A 20,727-nucleotide genomic window follows, 5' to 3' on the forward strand; every position below is an offset into this window, starting at 1 on the left:
ACGAAAAAATTCCTGGCATTTTGTTACAAGTCCTTCCTTTACATAACAGAGATCATGGTAAAACAAACTGACAGCTTTCTGTGCGAAATCATTTAAACAATACTGCCATCAAGTGTTCTCTCTCTGTATTAGCTATGTATTTCTGTTACGGCACCTCCGTTACACACGTGAGAGTATGTGGACCAAAGGCTATACCAACCCTTTCTCCATATCAATATATTTCAGCTGAAATTATCCTCATCACTCTATAACTAATCCACTTGTAGACTGAATGCTTTTGATGAGGCTAGGCAGCTTCATGCAAAAAAATCCAGAAGTCTGGAATGTCATGAAGCAACAACATCTCAATCTGCTCATATGGTGGCTATTTCCTTTCTGGAACAGACGGAGCAGCTGAAGGATGATGCCCACAAAGAGGCCTGACACATTGTAAGTATCAGCCCATGCCAGCATGGGGACTGCAAGCTAATCCAAACTTTAGCTCAGAGATTAAAATACGCAAACACAGAACCAAATGACATATTGAGAGCAGATCAATCACTGGGAAAGCACTTACACATCATGAGTTAACTACCTCTGCAACTGATTCTTCTCCCTGGCTCTAAAGCTACACGTCTTCTGACCTTATTTGGTACACATCCTCTGACCTTAGGCCACATGCAGATTTTGGCATAGATCTAAGCGAGAAAGATTGCCCACCCACTTTATTACTACAAGGTATTTAGACCTAGTGTATAAGAAAACCATTTCCCTTTTGCTACACAAGAAATAATCACACTCTAAGAAGGACAGCAGGGTACAAAAGTGTTAATGCACTAGCAGTACACAATGTATAATCCACCAGTGAGATGAGCAAAATGTTAGGAAGATTCTTCAGACAACTCAGCCAATAAATACTGAGTAATGTAGAAACGCTCACTTGGATGGGCAGGACCAGACATGCCTCTCCTGAACTTTGTTTCAAGGAGAATTAGTTGGAGACCACAAATAGGTATCGCATTCTGGTTACAGAAGTCTTAGATTTGTCGTCACAAGCATCTTCTGTGTCTTATTCAACATGCATAAAGAATTCTCTAATTAGACTATTCTTTTCTAAACTGTTCTAGAGCTAACTATCCTAGTTAGCTCTCTAACTATTTTGGAATCTTCCTTTCTTGCCAAGAAGTGGGATCATTGGGATAGCATTCCTCAAGGCACTTGTGGCAACATGACAAAAAAAGCAGATGTGAAAGACAACTTAATAGAAAAAAAGCTAGGAGACATGGAACAGCAGCAAGGACAGTCTAACATGCAGAGTCATAACCTACAACACTGTTAATTATATTGCCTTAGTCCAACTACTCAATGGGAAGTCTGAGGTGAAAATGCTATTCTGTCAAGCAAGACTGAAGATAGGCTGAGAGCCAATTTCACAGTTTAAACACATGGTCACACTCCTAACATGAATTTGACCCATCTGCTTGCATAACAGAGCAGGTTTCTCTCATGCTTGCTGGAAAAAACAAAAACATTTCAGCCAGTGTCCCATACCATAGACTACTATTGCTATAATTTACATGCAAGTTTTCAGTTACTAGGAGAAAATATTTCCAAGTTCTTGAGAAGAATATGTGTAAATACTGCCAGATCTGTGCTTTTCCTCATATAAGCACATCTCAGCTCCAGAACACAAACAGAACTCTGTAAATTGATTTACAGCAGACAACCTTCCTTTGGTGAAAGGGACAGCTGGGGTGGGGAGTGGAGGAGGAGATAATTTCATGTTGTTGATTTTATGGAACTGTTGCTTTAGATTTCTAAGACAAGTGATACTGCAGATCATTTTTAGAGCCCATCAGCACCATTTCTTGATTCAACAGGAAGGCACTAGTTCTCATGCCACAATCTGATTATCTAACCATCAGGGAATCAAAAAAAGTACAGGTCTGATGGGAAAAAAAAGGATCATTGCTAAAATACAGGCAGTACAGGCACAGTCTTGTAAACTAACCAAGAATTCTGCTTACAGGGCTATTTAGAAAGTGATTTTGCACAAGACAAAGAAAAAATACTTGAAAACAACCACAGAAAGAAAACTAGTTATATGAATATAAAGGCCAATTATGTAAAATGTAACATACTACTCACCTGCAATTGTATGTGCATATAGTCTGCTGCCAAAAGTAAAAACATGTAATTCATACAGCTTGGCAATTTTTTCCAGGAATTCCTTACAATGAGGACGCAAACGAGTATGCAGCATAGGCTCACCTCGACCTAACTGGAAATGAAATATTCCCTAGAAGAAAAAGCATGTTTCATATCATCAAAACACCAAACAAAAACGCCAGCGTTCCAGAAGTGCCCTCTTCCATCACTTCCACTACTTTTACTTGGTCTGATTAGGCTAAAGCAAGTTTCAGCCACACAGATTATGTGAATGAATAAAATCCAAAGCACATTTTTGCGCTGTGCCCGGCAGTCCAACAGTAAGTTTTTCAAATGCAGGAAGCTGTACTATTGAAATGTTTATGATCAAGTTAAGTTTCACTCAAATCTTTACCCTTGACAAACCAATTTGAAAAAAGCAACTTGAGAAATTTCTCAGAAAGTTACGATCTCACTGCAATCAGTACTACTCAGTGAACTTCACTCGGATTAGTGTCAGTACATATCGGGCTCAGAGCAAGACTTTGTTGGATGAAAAAAATATTATGTCTATGGAAACTGGGAGGAGTGGTGGATACACCAGGAGGCTGTGCGGCCGTTCAGTGAGACCTGGACAGGCTGGAGAGTTGGGCAGAGAGGAACCTGATGAAGTTCAACAAGGGCAAGTGCAGGGTCCTGCACCTGGGGAGGAATAATCCCATGTGCCAGTACAGGCTTGGGGAGGACCTGCTGTAGAGCAGCTCTGTGGAGAGGGACCTGGGAGTACTGGTGGACAACAGGTTGACCATGAGCCAGCAGTGTGCCCTGGCTGCCAAGAAGGCCAGTGGGATCCTGGGGTGCATTAAGAGGAGTGTGGCCAGCAGGTCGAGGGAGATTCTCCTCCCCCTCTGCTCTGGCCTAGTGAGGGCCCATCTGGAGTACTGTGTCCAGTTCTGGGCTCCCCACTTCAAGAAAGATGAGGAGCTACTGGAGAGAGTCCAGCGCAGGGCTACGAGGATGATCAGGGGACTGGAGCATCTCTCCTACGAGGAGAGGCTGAGGGAGCTGGGCTTGTTCAGCCTGAAGAAGAGAAGGCTGAGAGGGGGTCTTATAAATGCTTATAAACATCTTAAGGGTGGGTGTCAGGAGGACGAGGCCAGACTCTTTTCAGTGGTGCCCTGCGACAGGACAAGGGGCAATGGGCACAAACTGAAGCAGAGGAAGTTCCACCTGAACATGAGGAAGAATTTCTTCCCTCTGAGGGTGACGGAGCCCTGGAACAGGCTGCCCAGGGAGGTTGTGGATTCTCCTTCTCTGGAGATATTCAAGACCCTCCTGGATGTGGTCCTGTGCAGCCTGCTGTAGGTGACCCTGCTTTGGCAGGGGGGTTGGACTAGATGACCCCTAGAGGTCCCTTCCAACCCCGAACGTTCTCTGAGTCTGTGAAACATACCGTCAAATAGCAAGCCAGGAAGGAAGCTTGAAGATACAGAACCCAGTTAAAAATCTCAACATCTTTAAAAAATTTTTTTTCTTCAAACCATGCATTTACACAGATGAAGACATAGCCTTTCAAATGCACAAGGTTTTTTAATCTTTAAGCTGAATATTCACGGTTCCCTTTCCTCTCAATTGCAAAGCACATATACAGCTTGCTTTTCTGCTAGCAGGTGTGACCACATGCTGAACCCATTGGACATGAGAGACTGGTACGAGGAAAGGAGGACCAACTAAGCAACCACAGTTTGCATGACACTGGAGTTTGAATTTGCATCCTCCTGTAAAAGACACTGTAGACACATTCCAACATGCTTCTTGTTTTTAAGTTTCAAATTGGAAATATGACAAGCCATTAGTCGCTATCAGATCAGTGACAAGTGTTTAATGAAGAAATTAAACAGCAACACTCAAACTCCCCCCCAAAAAACAAAACTGAAGAAAAAAAAATCAAATCACTGGACATATTAATGGAATGACAGACGTACTAACACGCAGGATTATCCAAAAAGGGACTTCAAACACTAATTCACTATATCCGCCTCAGACTTGGAGGGGAAAGAAGTTTCATTACTGAGTACTCAGCTTGTGAATCGTAGAGGAAGGAAAGCAGAGATTAAAAATAGCTACCTGAAACTTCACTTAAAGCGACTGGGATGGAAAAGTGCAGGAAAGCATAAATGGAAGAAAGAAAACCATCAATTTCAACGTAGAAAAAAAATGGACATCTTTCAGCAGACATGTTTCTCATTTTCTGCTATTCTTCAACTACAATTTTATCTAACCATAAAATGTTTTCTTAAAAAAATTGTCTAAATATTGTTAGAAATATTCCTGTTGTTACTTTGACTTGAAAGTTAACACCAAATACTTACCTTATTAGACATTTGTTGGCAGTGCTGTTCTGTAGTATGGATCAATGTCTGGTCCAAATCTACCATGAGCACCAGTTTTCGATTTCGATGTAGTCGCTGTTGATCTTCTCTTCCTAGCTGCTCAGCTTGCTGTAACGAAATATTCACAACTAAGCTTAGCTTTAAAGAAAAAAATTGGATTTATTGCCTTTTGTGTATTTTAAACACCAGAAGAAGTTCTGCTACAAACTGGATGAGAAATGATGCTTCAACATAACTGCAGTGATGGCAGCTTTGTCAGCAATTTTTCTGCAAAAACACACAAATTTGACAGGTTCTCTCAGCTGTTTGTGACACTAGTACCTCTTACAATGGAGAAATTCAACATAACTTCAAATTTAATATGTAAATAACTACCAAATTAATTGAAGGCCAAGCGCCTTGAGAGGAAACAGCAGTAGCTTTGGGGTACGCGAAGTAGGTCTGAAAACTTCAGTTGCTACATTCAGCAATTTTGTATTAATCCGGGACAATGTGGCTGACAACACCAGGCTGAGTATTCAACTGAAGCTGCTAACGACAAATTGTGTCCATCTGAGCTTAAAGAATATATGTTCTCACATCAATAGATTATGTAGTCCTATGTGGGGACTAATATCAAAGACCTTATACTCCCATAAATCTGGGTTGAAGTTTACTCCTCTTGTGCATGTTTACAAACTTTCAAAGTACATATGCCATCTTTTTAGTACACAGCTCTTAAAAAAACACTATAAAACCTGGTAACAACTAATCTGCATTAGGATAAACACACAAAACCCCCTGGGTTACTGATGTTCAACACCAAATTCCTCTTTAAAGTGAAGCCAAACTTTCCATATGAAGCATATATAACATTGAAGATATTCCTACAATTAAGCTTCTCAACTGTAGAGCTACAGTGAAAGGTATGAATAAAGAAAGCATGATGGTTAACTTACCTCAGAGCTAACTTTCAGTTCTGGCACACTGTGAACCATAGAGACAGTTGCTGTGGATAATGGCACATTCTGCTTTCCATTCTTGCTCCGTATCCTAATCAGGCAGGGAAAGGCAGCATTAAAAGAGAGCAACAGTTTTGTGAAAAGTTGAACACACTAAAATCTGAAGTATCAAACTACTCACCACCAAAAAAAAGTGACTGAAAAGAACTATTTTGACTACCACACTCTTTCAAATCTTGTCAATGCAAGTGACTGCACAAAATGGATAGAGATCAAAGCAGCTCACCATAAAAGCCTTGTGAAAAGCCGCTATAATTAGTTCTGCTTCCATATAATTATTTCATAAAAGATGACACTAAGATGAAACACATTTATGTTTTGATTGGCATAAGAAAAGTTATGAACAAATCATAACTAACAAACCATTCAAATTTAAAACTATCCCTTTCCTTTTTTTGCAATCACTCAACATGCACTCATCTACTAAGATTCCACTCATCTACAAAATAAATTACGGAAGAGATAGGCAGTTACTCTTTGCACATAGAGTGACTTACACGTGACAGCTGCTTCAAGAAAAGCATCAAAAAATCTCCACACAAGCTTTTCCCTTTGGCACAAACAGAATGAGGTACTACATGTGTGTGCCTGTATTTACTTTATTTCTGTGTCTATTATACACATATACAGTCTTACTCGTATACATATCTATGATATATAGATGTACATATATGCAGATAAATATTAATACATACAGGATACATATCAGCCTCATATATATATACACAAGAGTGTGTGTTCACACACAAGTATGAAATTCCTTGAAAACTGACCAAGTAACCCCATATCGCATGAGCATCACTAACTTCCAGCTTACACAGATCATTTCATTGGGAATTCTGATATGTAATTTTAAAGACATTATTTATGGTTCCGCAACATTGAAAATTTTACCATACAAATTTGTCCCGTGTGACACACGCACATCTTATAATTCTCCTAAGTACCTGTCCTACCAAGGACAAAACTTGGTATCAGATCTACAGCCAGAGTTAGACTTCACCCAGTGTTCACTTTGTGACAAGCAAATTCCTGAGGAAAAAGATGTTACTGAGCTGCACTGAGGCAGACACAATCTCAGACAGGTACACTTTTACTGTACCATAGTGGTTGGAAGCACTGATACCCAGAAATGAAAGATTATTTAATTTGCTCCAAAGTTTACATGCACATTTTAGCATCTTGCATCCTTCGTTTCAGAGTTCAGAACAGCTCTTATATATAACACTGAATGGTATTTTAAATGAGCCTTTAAAAAGGATGAACTGTTTTCAGACCATTTGTTGAATGAGCATAAGAATCGTTTAACAGAAAGGATGCACTACTGACTCACACCCAACAAGGCGGCAGTGAACTGGCTGTACTCACTTTTCTTCATGCAAGAAAAGCACTGATGCTTTTGAATCTCTATCTGACGTAGGCTCAGATGACCCACCATATTCTTCCTAATGTATAAGCCATTTTGTATCAAATGAAGACATTATATGGAGGAGAAAACTGAATTCAATGCATACCCTGAATTTATCAAGATTGTTAATGACATAATAGCAGTACAGCAATATTTAGATGTGACTGCATTCAAACCTCAAATCAAGTATTCATTCAGGGCAGGCAAAGCCCTCTTCGCTATTATTCTAACTTATTGTTAGGCATGTTTTTTTGCCATATAATACTTGTTTACAAAAGATTAACAGGCAACTTTTCATGAAAAGTTATATCCAGCCACTAACTGGGCTACATATTGCATAACATTTTCAATACTCAGTCCACTTGTGCTGGTTTATGGCATAATGCTCACACAATAATTCTTACTAACGAGCTACGAATTAAAATGAAACCAAAGTAGCTCCTTCCAAGTGAAATGAGCATGCAACATTCATTTTTAAAATCCAAGCTACTATACAGTCCGTTTTGGAAAACGGCTGTTGAATTAGTAACTTGATATGCATAAGAAATAGTCTCTTTACCAACTGTATTAGCAATTAAATAGAGCAAAAGAGAAATACAGTCATCGTTTGAATTTGCTTTCTTTTTGACCTAAGGCTTAAATTCCTTTTACTCCATGGCAGAATATTTCACAGAAAGATTGAAAACAGTTCGGAAGCCTGAAGTTGAAGAGACCGGAGACAAGCTAGCTCCCATTCAGACACAGTTCAAATGACTCAAGGTCACATGAATGAGACTAATTATTACCTCACAGCTATTTACACCTCCACAGATAACATTCTCGGGCTTATTAAGTCACTGTTGACACACCTTACAACTCTCAACCTCAGTTATGAGTACATAAAAAGTAGAAGTAGGATACACTGTGATGAGAATTTATGTCTGCATGCACGCTCTTTGTGTTTTCTACCTAAAGTAGTAAGCTACCCTACATTTATCTACATAGAAAGGGAGTGTGCACAGCTACTAAGTCATAAATTTATAACTGTAACTCCAGTACCCACGTGGCATCTTATTCACCCATATTCCTAGTTATGAATCCCTGTCATGGCTCAAAGGAAATACAGTTCTAATCAACATATCTGTGACTACAGTGACATATAAGGAGAAAGTGGGCACATATTTGAAAATTTCAGGGTGACAAAACAAGTGCTTTATGTAAATAGCAAAAGCAAATTAAGACACTTTGAACAGGGGCACAGATCTTTCTTATTTCCTCTTCATGTGTTGGTTTATCCACCAGGAACACCAATTCCTGCCTACAAGCAGCAATTTCTCAGTAAAGAAACCTACTTTATTAAATGATTACGCTATTAACAATGTGATCAAGAATTAATGCATTAAGACGACTCAGCTTTAAGCAACAATTTCATGATCCCTAATCACAAGCAACGAGAAGCTGGAAAAAAAGAGCTGAGAATACTTACTGAGTCAAGTCCTGGCCACATTCTGCACATAAGCCTTTCATAACAACAGGATGGCTGCATCCTTCCAGTCTCACCAAGACACCCCTGAAAAAAAATGTAGTCATTCCATTTATTGCAGGATGACTTCAGACACTTACATTAATGACTGCACATTGAAAGAGCTCAAAGAATAATTTCTGGTTGATTTGAGTGCCAGCACCTGGAGATGGTGGCCCCAATAATGGGGGAAAAGACACCAACCAAGTACTCAAATTATTCATTTTCACACTTTCAAAAGTCATATGTTAATGTCAGTTTCTAACTTTAGTTTAGAAAAGAAGTTCAGTGTATTAACAAAACAAGCACTGTTGATCCAGAAACACTTTACATTCCACTAGATACAACTCCCCATTAATATGCCACTGAGCTACACAGTAATGAAAATCAATACAGAAGCTTTAGTACTGTACCAATTTCATTTCAGTTTATTATTTTCTTGTGTCATACCAGAAATATACTTTGCTTTAGTCTTCTCACAAAAACATTGTCATTTTTGATCCTTAAGACTTAGATTGTCATATTTTAAAATAAAGACATGCAAAGGGGTACTTCATTCGTTCTTCCAAACAATGGCTAAAACAAACCAGATATTAGATGCAGAGAAGAGTGACACTTACTATTCCAAACTGCTTAGAATACGAAGTCTGTTTTTCAGTGGAATGATACAACTAAAGTACTCCTTTGTTCAAACTCAGTTCAAGACCCTGAATTTTGAGAAAATACCATAATTTCTTTTTCTCTCTCAATTACTTGAATAATTTATTTATTTATTAATATAATTTATTTACTTTACTATTTAACTACCTGAAGAATTTATTTTCTCTCAATTACTCATTACAAGAGACTTCTCCCATTTTCCTCAATACAGTTGGAATTGCTCTTTCAGTTGTTTTTTTTTTTTAAACTCTAATATTAAAGTAGATACAGTTCAGCCACTACCCAATTTCCTCAACTTTGTGACCATGAGCTGCAGCACCTATCTTATTTTTCTAAAATATTAGAGAGTCAAGCAGCTAGAAGATACACAAATCCAAGCTCTTTCGTAAGTTGATTGTAGTGTTTTCTCTTCAGCTTCAAATTTGCCTTGCAATAAGCACACAGCACCAGCAGAAAAAGCGTTTCACATGCTCAAATCTCTCATTCATATATTTGACTACTGAGCATTGGGGAATTCCAAGAGGAAATCCACTTTCCAAATGATGCCTGCAACTGCTTACTTCCAGTGTGTCACTCATTTCTCTAATGACCAGAAGATCGATGACTCTACAAACAAAACTGCAGTTGATGCTCATATGGAGGATTTTTTTCCTCTTTGAGAGTGAAAGCTAGGTTTAGGTGAGCTTTATTTAAGGAAAAGTCTTCACAAGCCATCATACTACCGGTACTCCCATTTACAGAAGTGCAGATCGTAATCTGCTTGGAAATGACACCTCTTCCTGCGTAAGGATTTTAGATCTCCTTTTCTAAACACTAAGTATTTCACAGAACACAAATTACAAACAACCGTTCTTGGTTTTGTGCAAGAACTGCACAAGAGACAAGCTATTTTTGTGGTCCTTCACTATTGGTAATTCATTGATAGATTATTTAGTTCTCCTCTCATGCCCCTGTTCATTTATCTCTTCTGCTCCCCCCTCCCCCCCCCTTGACAGTATGTCTGTCTTACCGTCTTTTACCCTGATTCATCACCAAGTTCCTTCTTCTTAGGCTACCAACTCACACTAAGGACCACATCAAAATTGCTCATCTTTCACCTGTGTTCAGTGTAGGAACTTGAAATTCTACAGACACCTAAGAGACCAAAACAACCTGTTTTACAAGCTACAGAAATGTGCATAACATTTCACAATGACCAAGTTTTTACCCCAATTTAACTGGTTTTCAATAGTTCAGTAAAAAAGGCTTTTGATGTCATCTTCGAAGCCAAAATACCTTCAGGCATTCCCTACTTGGCATCCGAGGCAACATCACACTCCAGGAATGGGACAGGAGGGGCTGGTATACCCCTGGGTTGAGGTAAGATTCAAATTAGGACACGCAAGAGTGTGTTTGTGTATAGGTACACATCATCTTGTCCTTTTGATTTTAACAAAGGAGAGATTTTTAGAAGAAAATTGGAGTTCTAAATTATTTATCAAAATTGTTCCTAAATAGCACTTCTGTACCTTGTCACACACCAAACAGCACCACTAAATACCAGTTCTGCCCCTGCATCTTTAAATACGACCAGAAGACCTAATTTTACAACACCTGCTGGAGATAAAGAGTACATGATACCAAGCCCTGTCATACCATTCTCCGTGCTAATGTCTGACCCAAAGGACAGAGTAGGAACTCCAGAGCACCAGGGAAGTTCCAAGCACCATACAACCAAGTACAACTGTCAGGATCTTAAGCAGACTTCTCCCAGACGAAAAACCCAAGCAACCCATATACTACTTAACGCCGCAGAAAGAAGGCCTCAACTCTACTAAGGCTTAAGCATTTTACTAATTTAAATTTAGCACATATACTTTAATTACTAAAAAGGAATATATAGTGGAAGAACAAGCACAGAACTTAAGTAAAATGACTTTTGAGAATTTCAGAACTAGAAACACTCCTTCTACTGGGACTTTAAAAATTTCCAAGATTCAAGGCAATTATCAGACAAGAGTGAGCTGAATCGAAGTGTGCATGTCTATTTTTAAATTGCTGCATACACCAAATAGGGGTTCAGGTTTCTGCTTGTTCTCTTCTCTGGGTCATGAGCGAAGTCTGCTTAAAGAACAGAGCCACTCCCTACTCCATTTCTGGAAAGAAAAATAAATCCCCTCCCTCAAATCCGAAGAATTACAATACATTCTGCTGCTGGCAGCATTAACGGCAACTTCCTCTGTCTCCCCAAACTTCTCCAGGACCCACGTGGCTATAAGCAGAGCTCATCAGCTTCTTCAACACTAACATTCCAAGGAAAACTGCCACGAAAAATGCAAAAACTTTTTCCAGTTTTACAAACTGTCACAACTGTGCAAGTGAGCCAGGCACTGGGGAAGAGACACTGGGCTGTGAAAGGCACATGTTTTTTGGGGGCAGCTGTGGAGGGGTTAGATCATTCCAATACCCACCTTGATAGCCAAAGGACTGCAACAGGACTGCAAACTGCTCGCAAGGTTTCTTTTAAGTAACAAAATACAATGGGATTTAAGTGAAACTTCAACAAGTAAATAAGGAAACTCACTCTAGGACCTTATTCACATTCTTTCCAGATGTGCTTGTAAATAAGGAACAGAGACACTAGGTGTGCCATTACAGCAACATTTTATTTTTGTTGCGGTGATCATGGATAGGGACAGACATTTACTAACGGCCTGAGAATGCAGATGATCGTAAGACCGTCACTGCTCTCCAAACACTTCCACTCTTACATTTTGCCTGTTTCTAAAACAAGTCTTTTCACAATATCTGTTTTCAATCAGCAGCATGGGAAAGAAAAAAAAAGGAAAGCTTTCACGAAATCCAATATGAGCATTTTGCTTTTATTAACAGAGGAAGTCAATGCCTTTGCTAATTCTAAGGCCTCGTCATTACTGCTAACTCCAAACGCCAGCACTCTGTATCAAGCACCACCATGGCTGTGCTTCCCAGTAGATTAATTACAGCGGGAAAGCCAGCATGTAAAGTTCTTGCATCTATGCTACAATCTGCTACTCCTCAGTTGTAGCAACCAGTCAACTGGATGACTGAAGTGAGCCCACTGCAAAAAAAGCAATCCCCTAAAGGTTTTATTATTTCTTAAATCTGGCTTTCCAGAATGATCTACCACTTCCAGCAGAAAAGAATGATACCAGCAGGCGCAGGAATTACAGGAGGACAGGAGCAGGAACTTCTTGAGCTAGCTCATCACACAGGGGAACACCTATCTGCGGCTGGGGGGCTTGGCCAGCTGCAAGCGTGAATACAACAGCCATGGCACAGTTTTACTGAAGAAAACCACAAAGACCTGTACCTTATGGGTACTCAGCCTAACAGGGTAACAGATAAGTTATCTGAGTTATTGAGAACTAGCCAAACTTCAGTGTACATTAGCCATGGCTTTCTATTACAGCTTGGCTCCACTTCCAGAGGCAACTGCTCTAGTGGCTTGCTGCCAAAGCAAGGTAATTCCTCACTCCCCCCCCCACCCCCTACTCTCACATCTCCTCTGAAAGCCCACCCCCTCCCTTGGCACTGTCAGAAAGGACTATGTCAGCACCGTGGGAGGTAGAAGAACGGACCAGCCCTAGCCAGGTTTGCTGCCGACTTTAGAGAGTCAAAGCAGCTGATGGGGGAGTCTAGCAGGGCAACAGACAGAAGAAGATCAATGGTGCAAATGTTTGTACGAACAGGACTGACTGGGGGAGGACAGAGGCAGTTTCAACAACTCACATTTTCTCCCCACAGTAACCAGGCCTCTTTGTAGCATTTATCTGACCTACCTGTTCAAGACTAGCTTGAACATCTCCGTGGCATGGAGATGCAAGTATTATTAATTAAAGTTTGTTTCAAGGAACCATGCACTGGCATAGAAAACAGTGTAATTTCCCAAATATGTGAATGGGAAAAGAGACGAGTTACAAGATAAAGCTACTGCCCTGCACTCGCTTGTATTTCACTGGTACCTATCAAAAGCCAAGAGATTACTGGATTTTTCTCAGATAAGTTTGGGATAAAGAAAGACATCAAATACCACAAGAGTCACATAATCCAAGTTGTCACTATGATCACTTAAGTGATACGAGCTGCTATCCTCAATCCGATGCTATATGCCCTTGCAATTAGCATCAGAAGATGTATGTAATTGTTTAACCCCAGCCAGCAAATAAGCACCATGCAGCCACTCACTCACTCCCCTACCCCTGAGGGATGCAGACAAGGAATAAAAGTAGAAACTCATGGGTTGAGACAAAGACAGTTTAATAGGAAAGCAAGGGAAGATATAATAGTAATATATATGTAAAACAAGTGATGCACAAATGCAATTGCTCACCACCCAATGAACTGAACAGACCCTGTTCCCAAGCAGCAATTTCTGCCCCCAGCCAACTCCCCCAGCTCATACACTGAGAATGACATTATACGGCATGTAACACCCCTTTGGCCAGTTCGGGTCAGCTGTCCTGGCTGTGTCCCCTCCCAGCTTCCCACGCAACCGCAGGCCAGGCCAGCATGAGGAGCTGAACAGTCCTTGCCTGCCCAGCAACAACTGAAAACATCAGTATGTTATCAACATTATTTTCGTCCCAACTCCAAAACACAGCATTATACCAGCTACCAGAAAAAAAATAACCTTATCCCAGCCGAAACCAGGACAACGTAAAACCATACTAATACAGCAGAATGAGACTCCAGTGTACAGGTAAACAGCAGCCACCCCTCACCCCCACCCCAATTTTGCAGCATGCTCAAGAAGGTGTTATTGACAAATTGTCAAGGGGAAAAAATAGCAAATTAACACATCTCAGATCAATGATTATTAGTAACAACTATTACTGAATCAACCAACTGATCTAGAACAAAAATGTTTTCACTGTTGTAAGACTAGTAGGGCAAACGGATGAAGTCTGATTCAACTCAAAGTCTGCTTCTACAGCTTAATTCACTCAAATTTGTGAAACACTGACATTTTTGGTAGCTTATACCAGAACAAGATTTTGTGGTCTGTGGCTGCAGGACTCAACCACTACAAAGAGTCCTCAAGCCCAATGTACATCAAACCACAGGCCTCCACTTTTGTAGCAAGGATTTTCCAAAGCTTTATTTACCTTGAAGTCACGATGAAAAAGTAATTCCTTAGATATTTAACTACTGGATTTATTTATTTATCTAACCATCATCAATATCTGTGAAGCAGAGAGAATCCTTGAATAGTTGATTAAAAATACCAAGGATGACAAGTACACACAGCCCTTGCCGCTATTGGCAAACCATGGCCTGTACCCTCTTCCAGATGTTGCCAGAAAAGTGTCTCATCAGTTCTCTACAGAAGCCACTCGACCTACACTCAAGGACAAACAAGCAGAGAAGGCTGTATTTCAAATATGTGTGAGCTCTAAAGGCCTCACCCAACCAAGTGAGCCAGTTTGATAAAACAAAAAAAGACCATGAACAAAAAAGCCAAAACCCCAAGCCCTATCCTAGCATGATGCAGACATCAGGGTACAAGCACATTTGTACTACAACAACTATATAATAACAACTGCTGCGAGCAGTAGCTCATAGAAAGCATAGTCCACACTTCAGGGCATCATCTCAACTCTTCAAGGCTAATGGGGAAATCATGGGTATTGAGGTGTTTTTTCTGTTAAGCACAAACTATTCACAATTAAGAACTAAACTGTGTGTGAACTTCAAAACATTTTAAAACAGAAAAGCTGTAAAGTAATTTTTCTTCTACATTTCAGGCAAGTTCTCTGTTCAGGTCTAGATACTGTCAACAGCACTACGTAGGTCATGAATGCCAAGAGAAATTTAGGCCCAGAGTTTCTGGATTTTATTTATAAACCAAAAGACATCTTAAGCCTGAACTAATTCTACTTGTTTTGCATGATTTGCAACTCTTAGTAGGATTTCCATTGATTTCTGGAGAAGAGTTTGGCATTACAAGGAAGGAGGTAACTCTCTCCCACCTTCCATGCACACACATGTATAGACAGCTTCTTACATGTTTAAAAAGCCACTGTTGAAAGTTAAGCATGTACAATTAAAAGGTACCAAAAAAGCCAAAGTTTGCGGTTCCCTTTACATAAAATTTAGTAAGTCTTTCAACAATTATTCAGAATGGCTTTTTACTTTATTTCTAACATTTTCAACTAAAATCTTATGATTTGGGAGAATTCAAAACTACTTTTTTTAAAAAAAGGTAAAGGTAAGAATACAGTTCTCCATAGTTTTATATAAAGCCCCCGCAAAACAATGAAGTTCATACAGAATGAATTCAAAAGTACACGGTCCAGAGCTTACGTCTTTCTGACTTGTTTCTTTAACATTAAGTGGTACTTCTAACAATAACAGAAGAAAATAGTCTATTATGTCTCAGTAACTCACTGAAGCGGCTGTTGGTTCTGCAGTCCACCCCCCACCGTTATTGTCAACTGTTGCCATTACTGTTTTGGGCATTTGTGTTTCTATCGCCACCTCTCTCCAACTGCAGTGTTAGTGGTCACACAGAACTTTCCAAATACTTGCAGTACAACTCCAGTTGAGAGTTGAGTAACTGCATCTAACAGCACTGGGCCAGAAAGACTGGAAAATTACTTTTGTGTTCACACACAGGTTACAGTTTCTTAACTGAAGAGCTGACTATCACTTGAAGCAGTAACAGTCAAATAAAGTGAATGCGTCCTCTTTGATTCCTTGACTACACTTAACATCAGAACTTCACACAAACTATAGAAATATTATTGGAAAAGCCCCATGGGACTTCAAACTGCTGACAGCATTCCAAGAGGTAGTTGCAAATTCTACAAACATCACTGCAATAGTCTAATTAATGCCAGTTACAGCTGGAAACACAACGCATATTACAGCCAACTTCCTTCTGCCACGTAACACGCTTAGCAAAGTGAGAATTATGCAGGGTATAAAGGATGTCCTGAAATAGTTAACATAGTAGCTTTAGGAATGTGTCCAAATTTAAAAAGAGTGAACTATACCTGTGGTTTTAATATGAATACCCAAGATTTTCACTGTTACACTAAAGAAGGTGTTTCATTTTTTATAATTTCCCCTCTTTTGGCATTTCATGAGTCCACTGCCATGAGCACCTGCTTGTATAAGGGCAAAAGCAATAAGTGATATGGGCTTGAAAAAAAAAAAAAAAAGGAAACTCCTTCATGCACAAAAAAAGCTGGCAAGGGAGGAATGAGGCATGGAGGCATGGTAGAGCTCCTAAGAAAATCTACTTGCAGATTTCAAAGGATTTTTCCCCTGCCCCCCAAACCTCACATTATCCCAGGATTCATTTTCTAAATGACGAAGTATAGCTTTTCAGCACATGCACTTCAAGACGAGTTCATGGGTTCAGTAACACCCATCTGATAACAGGATCAAAAATCCAAATCTATACATTGCAAATATATACGCATGTATATGATGAACACTGCCAACCTAATTTGCATTTATCCAAAAAACTGAAGTACCAGAGCGGTGACTGTACATCCTTCTAATTAACAGAACAACAATTAACCTAAAACTGCAGTTTTCTCAAACCACACCTCAACTTTCATGTCAGTTACTAAAGAACTGTAGCCACAGCTGAACCGCTGCAAAGCCAGGTGACAACAGCCTGGGGCCAATCCCATCTCTGATCCCTTTTTGTTCTTTCCAGGAGTATACCTTCTCAACTCCCCCACCTCTCCTCCAGGTAAAGGCACATCGTTTCCCCTTATCTCAGACCAGCTTACCACTGCGTTCCTCCTACCCCCAGCCAAGACCAACTGTGATTACCTGAACAGATCTGGTTTGCCTTCCGCACCTGCAGGCCCACATCTAGAGAAACAGCTACAGATGAACACCAAACCAGCCTGGACACCAAAGGAGAGAAAGGTGACTGAGAAAGGGACAGTTTGACACACACACAACTGGCAGCAGAGCTGTATGTGTGGTTTTTGCTTCTTCCTGCTCACAAGAAATCTGGGGGGATCCTGTGATCTCTCCCCCTTTGACTCAGCTGCATCTGTTAACAGAGAACATTACACCTTCCTCAAACCTTTCATCACATTCTCCATGAGAACAAGACACTTAAACAATCACAGTCCCTTTGTCTGTTACTTCCAAACAACGAATAGGATGGGAAGAGGCTTACTGCAGGATGCAGAGTCCTCAAGTCTAAAAGCTTCCTCCTCTTGTTTCGCTTTTTGGATATTGTGGCAAACTTATCTTGACACTGCTCCTGCATATGTTTTGCTCTGGGACTTGCTGTTAAGCCAAATGAACACACTTCTATAGGAAAATGTAATAACTCATGACACCCTTAAAAGAAACTGTGAACAAGATGGTCATGAGTTACGCAGCAGCACTCAAACCAAGGAGCAGCAGCTCCACATTTGGCAATGGCCCCGTGACCTCGCATGCTGTCGGCACACCCAACAGCATCACGTGAGCCCAGAATCCTGACACACACACTCTGAAAGCAGAGCGCAACAGTTAAGAAAGCTGCTCAGCTTATAAAGGGGAAGTAGGGTGAATAGGTGTAAAGATACATGGGAAGTTAATCAAGCTCCCTTGTTGTTTAGCAGTGCCTGCCTTGGCTAGAACTGCTCACTCACCTCCTCTCCTGTAAACCGGGAATCATGAAGTTCACTCCACTTAGCCTGGACCAAGACCTTTTGCCTTATGCGTCAGCTAAACGCTGCAAAGTTTTAGAAGCAATTTTTAAACTAGGAAGCACTACAATGCAACTGAATGGGCTTTATTCAGTTCTACTCTAGATGTCTAAATCATTGCCTTACTTTACAGTTTTTCTCAAAACATTTATAGAAAGGCAATTTTTTTTAAAAAAATATTATTAGTGACATAGTGATCTGGCAATATTCCATCCTTTCCTTAAAAAAGGACATACCATAAAAAACTGATGTGTTTGTAAGAAGTCTACATGGTATACTGCCACCTTTTACACAGTAACACACACAGCAAAATAGTTCCTCTGGATCTAGATGGTCCTGACGAATGATATCTTGTACAAATCATCCAGTATAAGCCCAGTTACACTAAATCTAACTCATGTAAGTCCCACCTGACAATAAAGAAAAATTCCCTTCCCATCACACTGGAAAGAGCACAAAACTTCTGCTCTTTCTTTTGAGAAGAGGCTTTCATATTCCCCCCCCAACAGCACCAGTGTTTCAGAAAACATCAGAAAAGATACAGATATGCCTTTCACTCTGGCTAATTCCTTTTCATCAACAGGCTAGTCTGAGGCCAACAGCAGTAGTTTCTACTGACAGGAAACAACGGTTCATCGTTTCGGACAAGCAGCACTTCTTCATTAGAAGTAGGAATACAGATTCTGAAGGAAAACACATGGTTATTGAGCACTGTTGTAACAGCCTACAAAACATGCTGAGAAACTCCCATCTCAGTTTCACAGTACACATTACATATGGCAGCACTTTCTTCTCCACACCAAAGAAGGGAGAACCTTTCCATCTTCCAAGCTCTTCTGAAGACTGGTAAGTCTCCCCTGCTAGTGACAGCATCTAAGCTTCCCCTACAGCCCAAGGGTGAAAATTCCAATTCCATAGGTCTAGGGCCAGCAAAACAAAACCTAGACAAAATGTATAATCAATACCCTTGAACTGTAACCTGTAATGCAATACCACCCGCTTTCCAGGAAGTCATTTTATGCTTCCCTATACACTTTAAAAGGCAACTGCTGCAGATTCAATTATCCACATGTACTAGAAGACTTTACATTAACCTTTAATATTTCTAATATACAAAACAGATATTCATGTATCAGCTCTTTACTGAACCTTCAGGCTAGAAAGTTCCAACCAGAAATATTTTTACATACTTTTGCTAACACTTAAGAATTTCCAGTACCATCACCCCATATTCATTTTTATTTAGTGATTTCAAGTGTTGGGTTATCAAATCACTCAAGGGGAGTTTTCCACTGGGTGAGACTGACTTTGAAAATCCCATCGGCTGGGATCCCTGCTAGAGCCAGCCCTTCAGTTAACATCAAAAGTGCAGTCATCAAATCAGAGAGGTCCAGGCAGGCACACAAGTTGTACTACTAAGACTTCTCAAAGGAAAAAAACCTCTCAGGTCAAGATAGAAATTTTAAGACACTTCAAAGCAGAAGTCTCGTCTCTCTCTTCCTTCCTCAAACTTTTCCAATCCCTTCCACTTCAAAGGGTAGGTACTGCGCAGCACAAAAATTAAAGGTCTCATTCTAGTCCTCCAGTCAGAATTTTTGTCCCTACATTTTCTCTTCAGAAGACAATTTGTTTTACAATGAAGGAAAACCATGCAGCAGTTTCAGAGAAGAAATAAAATACATGTTTGCCTTTGAAAAAGACCACGGTTTTCTGAACAACTCTAGTATTGAAGTAAAGCTCAAAAATGCAGTAAAGAAACTTGACAGCAATTAAATAAAAATCCATTACAATTTGGGTAAAAGCAAAATGGACTTCTAGCACAGACATCCACAAACATACATACTTTTTAAAGAGAACTATAACTAGCTTGTAGATCTACAACGGAATGCCTAAAAAGTTCCATAAGGTGTTTCACTTTGTCTGCTGACCCATGGGATTCTGCACACGCTCACATACAGCGGCAAAGTCCTTGATCTCAAGAGAAGAAACTTGTAGAAAGAACTCCAAGAGCAGAAAATCCTGTGGTTTGGGAGAAACCTTGTAAGGATAAAAGTAATGTGCTACTAAAGACTGTCATACTAAATGCCTTATGGGACATATTCAACCTCAGTAATGTTATTTCCCTGCTGTCAACATGTCATTTATCCCCCTAACGACTCTACTGGCATTTACACCACCACTTTGATTTGACCTAAATACAGGCTACTCCTGAAAGGATAAATTGCTCTCCCTTTCCCCACACTACAATCCTGCTGCAGCAACTGAGCAAAATGAGGGAACTGATCAGTTTGGACCGTTTCACAGGAGGTTCGGTGGGAAGGATGGAAAGAAGAAAAAAAAAAAAAGAGACCAAGCCATCTTTAGCTACACGATTTCCAACATCCACCTCAATGCAAGCTGAAGGCACACAGCAGTGTGACCAGCCCTTCCAGCCAACTCTCATACTAGCCTGAAGCAATCACAGAAACACAGCCTAAGGAAGACGCACCGCAAAGAACTGCAGACACAAGGCTGCTAAACCACACTACTGGTAACCCCTGAGCCTGATGCCTGCTGCCAACCAAACAGCTCGATTCTCTAAGATCAGAAAGTTCCTACAAGTTTTGTGAAAACAGTCAGTCACGTAAAGGAAAGAGACTTTGTACTCTACCATTCAGCACTATTAGCTCTGGTGTGAACTCCCAGCTTGTTAGGTCCCAGAGAACTAGGCAGAGGAGAAAAGAAGGCAATGCAGGATCGAAAGCCCTCATTTAGAACTTGGATCTCTTTCAACACCAAATTCAACCAAACACAAGACAGATGCATTAAAAAGCAGGCTTCCTTAGTATGACAGTATAGGATGGGAAGGAAAAAAAAAAACCCAAACCCCATAGGAAACAGGTTGGAGAGATGCATAATGAAACTTACTATAAAAACATTAATTAAATGAATCCAAGGGTAAAAAGGAAGT

General features: G+C 40.1%; 1 protein-coding gene across 2 annotated transcripts in view; it reads right to left on the bottom strand.

Annotated features, from left to right (window-relative positions):
* CTDP1 (CTD phosphatase subunit 1) overlaps positions 1–20,727 on the bottom strand; it is a 125,290-nt gene that overhangs the window by 99,870 nt on the left and 4,693 nt on the right. For both annotated transcript variants that reach the window (XM_075417041.1, XM_075417042.1), the window contains exons 2-5: positions 8,395–8,478; positions 5,459–5,552; positions 4,500–4,628; positions 2,128–2,278 (exon numbers count right to left, since the gene is read on the bottom strand). In XM_075417041.1, coding sequence (XP_075273156.1) covers positions 2,128–2,278; positions 4,500–4,628; positions 5,459–5,552; positions 8,395–8,478 — 458 coding nt within the window. The remainder of the gene's footprint in view (positions 1–2,127; positions 2,279–4,499; positions 4,629–5,458; positions 5,553–8,394; positions 8,479–20,727) is intronic.

Source organism: Opisthocomus hoazin, chromosome 3, assembly GCF_030867145.1.
Source record: "Opisthocomus hoazin isolate bOpiHoa1 chromosome 3, bOpiHoa1.hap1, whole genome shotgun sequence".
NCBI lineage: Eukaryota > Metazoa > Chordata > Aves > Opisthocomiformes > Opisthocomidae > Opisthocomus > Opisthocomus hoazin.